General features: G+C 44.2%; 1 protein-coding gene across 1 annotated transcript; it reads right to left on the reverse strand.

Moving 5' to 3' along the window:
* Nucleotides 1-660: 660 nt before the first annotated feature.
* On the reverse strand, nucleotides 661-3,742 carry LOC147603323 (pentatricopeptide repeat-containing protein At4g39530-like). The gene is made up of 5 exons (XM_086796940.1): nucleotides 3,465-3,742; nucleotides 2,740-3,415; nucleotides 2,262-2,697; nucleotides 1,299-2,168; nucleotides 661-1,118 (listed from the first exon to the last, which is right to left on the reverse strand). Exons 1-5 carry the CDS (start codon nucleotides 3,740-3,742, stop codon nucleotides 661-663), a joined length of 2,718 nt encoding a protein of 905 aa, XP_086653066.1.
* Between the last annotated feature and the right edge of the window lie 3,087 nt (nucleotides 3,743-6,829).

A 6,829-nucleotide genomic window follows, 5' to 3' on the forward strand; every position in this document is an offset into this window, starting at 1 on the left:
GTTAATATGAGTTAGAGGTCATGGATTGAACTGCTTCAAGAATTTAATTTTGAGATTAAATTTTATCCTGAAAAGAAAAATGTATTAGTCAGTTCTCTCAGCCAGAACAAATTTTAGACTTTCGAGAGAAGCCTCCTCGAAATAGACTTCTTTGAGAAATTTTGAAAACACTTCAAATTGGAGGATGCTACTAGGGAAAAGATTGACGATATTTGTCACGCATATCCTCATTTCTCGAGCTGAGGATAGCTCGTTCTTTTTAAGGGGGAAGAATGTAAGGTCCCTCCCTATGTAAGGTCCCTTCCTCTCCATATCAAATGACTTTTTCAACCATGCCCCTGTGCTATTAAAATTAAAGATGTGAATTTTACCGCAGAAGCTGGCTAAAAATTTTCTTTAGCAGGCCATTTTCTTATTATATAAAATTACTTCCAAATTTTGAGACCTCCAAATAGATAATAATTGATATTATTAAACTCTACAGAGCAATGGTGTAGTGAACGTATTCTGTGATACCGAAGGCAAACCTGGGGCATATCCTTCCTTTGAAAATTTTGGCAAACATTCTTCTATCTTGGCAGAAAAGTTTTCTTGCTATGGGATTCTCTTTCAATCCCAACCAAAAAAGAATGGACAGTGCCATGCGTGTCCGTCCACCAACTATGGCCATGCTTGTTTCTCCTCCTGCATGTCAGCATCTGCATAGATGTTAGACATACAGATATAAGCTGCAGAATTCTTTTCATCCAATTGCAATGCCTGTTCGAAGGCATGTCTTCCAAGCTCCACATTGCCCCACTTTCGGCAGGCCCCCAGTACAGCATGCCACATCACAATACCAGGTTGAAATGGCATCTTCTTAATCATTGCTACCACCTTCTCTATATGGCCTGCACGGCCAAAGAGATCAACCATGCAAGTGTAATGCTCCAAAGTCTGGACTAAACCATAATCATTGCTAATGGCCTCAAAGTACATCTGACCCTTATGCAGTAAACCTGCATTAGTGCATGCATTAAGAACACTCACCAATGTGACCGGATCTGGCTTTATACCTTCTTCTATCATTTTGTCCAAGCTTACAAAAACGTTTTCACTCCCTCCAAGCTTGGCATATCCTGAGATTAGTGCCGTCCACAACACTACATTTCGAACTGGAAGCTTGTCAAACACTTCCTGTGCTTCTGCAAGCAAGCCACATTTAGCATACATATCAACCAAGGTACTGCCAATGAGGAGCTCTCTTTCTAACCCTTTTTTTACAATCTCAGCATGTATTTCTCGTCCCTTGATTGTACCTCCTATGCTGCCACAAGCTTTCAGGCTACCTACTAGTGCAACAGCGTTTGGGAAAATGCCCCGCTGTTGCATCTGGTCCAAACAGTCGAGTGCTTCCTCGCCACACCCCCGTTCTGCATAGCCTGTAATTCGTGCAGTCCATGAGACAGCGTCTCGAAATGGAAGCTTGTCAAACACTTCTTGTGCTTCTGCAACGCAACCACATTTAGCATACATATCTACCAAGGTGCTGCCAAGAACAGGGTCTTTTTCCAGCAACCCAGTCCTCACAATTTCAGCATGGATCTCTCGGCCCTTTTTTCTGGCTCCTATGATGCCACAAGCTTTCAAGCTGCAAACAAATGTGATAGCATCCACGTAGCTGCCCTCCTGTTGCATCTGTACAAAACAATTGAATGCTTCCTCACCACACCCATGTTCAGCATATCCAGCAATTAGTGCAGTCCACGAGATTACAGTTCTAACTGGAAGTCTGTTAAACACTTTTTGGGCTTCTGCAAGCAAGCCACATTTAGCATACATATCAACCAGGGTGTTGCCAACAAGGATCTCTGTTTCCAACCCTTTTCTCACAATCTCGAAATGAATTTCTCGTCCCTTGAATGTGGTTCCTATGCTGCCACAAGCGTCCAAGCTGCAAACTAGTGTGACAGAATCCGGAGATATGCCCTCGAGTTGCATCTGTTTTAAACAGTTGAGTGCTTCCTGACCATATCCATGTTCCACATACCCTGCCATTAGTGCAGTCCATGTGACTATATTTCGAATTGGGAGCTTGTCAAAAACGTCCTGTGCTTTTGCAATGGAGTCACATTTGGCATACATATCAACCAAGGTGCTGCAAACATAAACATCTCTTTCAAGCAACCCTATTCTGGCAATTTCAGCATGTATTTCTCGGCCCTTGTCTGTGGCTCCTATGCTGCCACAAGCTTTCAAGCTGCAAACAAATGTGACAGCACCTGGACAGACACCCTCTTGTTGCATCTGTTTGAAACAATTGAGTGCTTCCTCACCACAACCATGTTCTGCATGTCCTGCGATTAGTGTGTTCCATGAGACCACATTTCGATCTGGGAGCTTGTCAAACACTTGCTGTGCTTCTGCAAGGCACTCATATTTAGCATACATATCAACCAAGGTGCTGCCAACAAAGAGGTCTCTTTCCAGCCCTTTTCTGACAATCTCAGCATGCAATTCTTGACCCTTGTCCATAGCTCCTAGGCAGCCACAAGCTTTCAAGCTGCAGACAAACGTGACAGCATCCGGAGAAATGCCCTCGTGTTGCATCTGTTCGAAACAGTGAAGTGCCTCCTGACCACCCCCATGCTCGGCATATCCCGCAATTAGTGCAGTCCAAGAGACTATGTTTCTAACTGGAAGCTTGTTAAACACTTCCTGTGCTTTTGCAAGGGAGCCACATTTAGCATACATATCAACCAAGGTGCTGCCAACAAAAACATCTCTTTCCAGCAACCCTTGTCTAGCAATCTCAGCATGTATTTCACAACCTCTTTCCACATCTTTCAGCTTAATGCAAGCCTTTAGTAAGGCCACAAAAGTGTATCCACTAGGATGTAGAGAATCATCCATGTGCATTTTCTGGTACAGGGTGAGGGCTTGCTGTGACTCTCCATCTTTAGCATACCCTCCGATGAGGCAGTTCCATGATCGCTCATCCCGATATACCAGCCTATCAAAAACCTGCTGGGCATGGCACATGCTTCCAACTTCCACCAAAGATGAGATGAGGTAGTTCCCAAAAAATGTATCGGCGTCCAGCCCATGTTCACACATGGAGGCATGCAGCCTCAGCGCGAGGATAAGGTTTCTCTCCTTTCTGCACTTGAGCAAGATGGATGCAAGGTCCTCAAACGAGGTAAAGGGCAGCATCCCTTGTACAAGGGAAGGAAAAGACTCCTCTAAGCTAAGGATCTCCCAACCACAACCACCACCACTGATTTTGTTGTTGTTGTTCCAATTCTTTCTTTGCCTTCGTTGCATAACGCTCTTCGGCTTTCTGGAGTCTTGAGATGTCTTGAAACCAACTTGTGTTGTGACAGCCGTCCAGCCATAGCTACTCCTTGGTGAGCCTAAGCCGGAAGCTTGGTATTGTCTGTGGCCATTGCCAGCCCCATTCTAAAACGAAAGGAAATGACACCCACTTGCTATCCTGTTTCCGCAACCAAAAGGGATCCGGAAGTAATCCATCCATACGCCCTCGGTACGTGAGATTTGGGTTCAATTGCCCACTGATTGAACTGTCTTCCAGCAAGAAGCCATCTCCGTCGGCGCTCGGTATGTGCCTTCTGGGTTCAACTACCCCCTGATGGAACTGTATTCCGGCAAGAAAGCCATCTCCGTCGGCGCTCGGTAAGGGCCTTTCGGATTCAATTGTCCATTGCTTGAGCTGCCTTCCGGCAAGAAGCCATCTACGCCACATTATTGCACGTTCCTACTCGTAGGACTTTCGGCCCCTGATGTAGGAATTTCCCTATACGCAAGAGCCCCCTTAGAGAGAGTGTGTGCGAGAGAGAGAGCGAGCGAGCGAGAGTGAGTATTTCTCTATACGCAGGAGCCTCCTTAGAGAGAGGGTGTGAGAGAGAGAGAGAGAGCGAGAGAGAGAGAGAGAGAGAGTGAGTGAGATAGCCTTAGCACATAAACGAGGTCGGCCACCCTAAGGTCACTTGTCTCTTTGTAGTCCACCCAAGATTCCCAGAATATGCCTCCGGCCACCCATTGTTTTGAGTACACAAGGAGGTTGGCCAGTTTCGGGTCAGGTGATCGGAGTTGGCCGAAATACTTGAGCACATAAGGGCGGTCAGCCACTAACGAGACCTAAAAAAAATACACATGTATTATGATCAATTTTTTGTGCAAATATGAATATAAGAGTGTTTCTTTTTTTTTTGTAATTACTTAGATGCGTGCTACGAGGGGAGACCACTCTGTCAAAGTCACTCAAGAATCGAAACTGGCCCTCCACATGCTGCTAGACCATCATTGAGAGCCCACCTCAATGATACATGCCATGCACACACAATCTCAAGAGAGTGCCTACCTCTCATGAGATTCACACATAACACTAACACAAGCCAATGCAAATGATGAACACACGAAAACACATGCAAAGTACAAACATTATGCACTATCGAACAATAACCCAATCAAACATAAAACAAATGACACACATACGAAACCACACATAATCACAGAAACGAACACGCTCACATGCATACACACACACACACACAGAGAGAAAAAAATCCTACGAAATAATGGGACACCGTCCAATAGCTCACCTCAAATCCTCTCCATCATGTGTCCTGCAAAACCGAATGGCTTTCATTAGGCATAGTCTGAGAAATGTTAAAGATACACTTTGACAACAACAAATCCTATATTACCTGTGTGAGAATGGAACTCGTTCATCTCACGTAATCATTAAAAAGAACTGTTCTCATTCGCAAGCCCATGGCCCTTTGTCGACTCATACACCTCCATCTAAGAGGTTCATTGACGTTGGTGTGTGGATCGACTTGATCAATGGGTTCCGTCTCTCCTCGCAATTGCACATAGTTGTGCAAAACACAACAAGCTAGGACCACAGAAGGAGCAAAGGGCAAAGCAACATTCAAATCTCTGAGTATACGCCATCTGTTTTTCAAGATCCCAAAAGCATTCTTGACTTTCACTCTTTCCTTGGCAATCTATTTATCAAACTCATTTTTCTTCTCTAGGTTCTCTCTTGCTTTTGATTTGAATGCCAAGTTACTTCTACTCTATCCTAAGCAACTTGCAAGTGTTCCAACACATGTCAAGTTACTCCTTCTATCCTAAGTAACTTGCAAGTGTGAAGCAAGCTGCCTATGGATTATATGTTGTAAGCGGGAGAGTATGGATTTTCCTATGCTATTGGCATGTGGATATTATACATTTATGGTTGTGTCTGTTTATTGTTGAATGAACAGTAAGCGCGCAACATGCACATGCGATGTATGGCCAACGAGGCCGCCTCCTTAGAGCCCTCGGATCCCATGAGCACCATAAACTCGTAAAGGGTCATGGAGGGATGAGGAGGCCTTTGGGTCATTTGACCCTATATCTAAGGTCTTTTTAGACCTTTATATAGAATGTGGGACATATGAAGACATGTGAGCTAGGGAACGACGTCACCACCAACACCCTCCCTAACATCAAACGTGGATTCCCTGCATAGAACACAATAGAGGCTGGAGCTTATGATGACCCGGCTCAAAGGCTCGACAACAAGCTTAGGCTCAAAGGGCTTCAAAGGCTTGGCCATGGCAGTAGTGGCTTGGCTTAAAGTCATGGCATGCCCTGCAGCTTGAACACACAAGGTGGGAGATGAGAACTAGGAGAGAGCGAGGTAGAGTGAAGCTCTGATACCATCATGTTGACTGAAGAGGAAGCATAACACGCACATGCGATGGATGGCCAATGAGGCCATCTCCCAAGAGCCCTCCGATCCCATGATCACCATGCACCCGTTGTAAAAGGGTGGTGGAGGGATGAGGAGGCCTTAGGGTCATTTGACTCTATATCTAAGGTCTTTTTAGACCTTTATATAGCATATGGGACATATGAAGACACGTGGCAACTAGTGAACGATGTCACCGGCCGATGCTAACATTTATATTCTTTGATGCTCACATGGAAGATATATTTCTTGAAGACCCTGCTTGTGCTTGTGGTAGTGCATAGGGAGGAAGGAGCAGATTTATCTTATCACCTTGATTGGTGACACATATGTTCTTGATGATGATGATATCTTTTATGATGTTATGTCCCGAGTTAGAGTATGATGGTGCTCTAGATGATGTTTTACCAGAGGAGCATACCCTTGCTCTAGTACCTATGTGTGCTGGATCATTTCAATATGATAGTGTTCTCTTTAGAGGATGATCCGACCATTCATACTTTATTGATGCACATGATTTTAGCCTATTTGCCTAATTTCTTTGGTGATTCTATTTCACCATATGCTTCATCAACATATTTTCTTGGCGTTGTGCCATCTTGGGCACATGTCCTAGTTGCTAGAGTTTTGTCATCCGCACATTACTTTATTGTTTCATGTGTTCCAATGTTATTGGATATACATTGACATATCTAGATGGTGATAGGACATTTTTGGCCTATGATGTAAATGATGGTGCTCTATGTAGATTCTTATTCCTTCACTCCATGCTCTTGGAGTGTGGATATCATTATTGATTCATGGTTCCATATATTCATATCATACAATTGGCATTGCATTTATCTCATGGGATTTCATTTTTAGCATGCCTTGGCATTTATGCAAGTTTGCACTTCGGATTGACATCTGATCCACTAGGTGTGCCACGTGTTAGTGGACACCTGGCACGCATTACTCATACACTAGCTAAGCCCATAGTCCTTTAGCACTTTATTACAAACCATCCTCATCCATAGGGTTTGTCCTCGAAACCTTAAAACATTTAGGCTTCCATATGGGTTGGGTATCCTCATAAAAGTGCTTAAATCG

The sequence above is a fragment of the Cibotium barometz genome, chromosome 64 (assembly GCF_041138505.1).
Source record: "Cibotium barometz isolate CiBa-2024 chromosome 64, ASM4113850v1, whole genome shotgun sequence".
NCBI classification, from domain to species: domain Eukaryota; kingdom Viridiplantae; phylum Streptophyta; class Polypodiopsida; order Cyatheales; family Cibotiaceae; genus Cibotium; species Cibotium barometz.

Coding starts and splice junctions, on each gene's coding strand:
- LOC147603323 (XM_086796940.1), bottom strand. CDS start 3,742: ATGTGGCGTAGATGGCTTCTTGCCGGAAGGCAGCTCAAGCAATGGACA. Junction 2,698..2,739: donor TTTTTGTTGGCAGCACCTTG/GTTGATATGTAT, acceptor GCAAAAGCACAG/GAAGTGTTTAACAAGCTTCC. Junction 1,119..1,298: donor AGCTTGTGGCAGCATAGGAG/GTACAATCAAGG, acceptor CACTAATCTCAG/GATATGCCAAGCTTGGAGGG.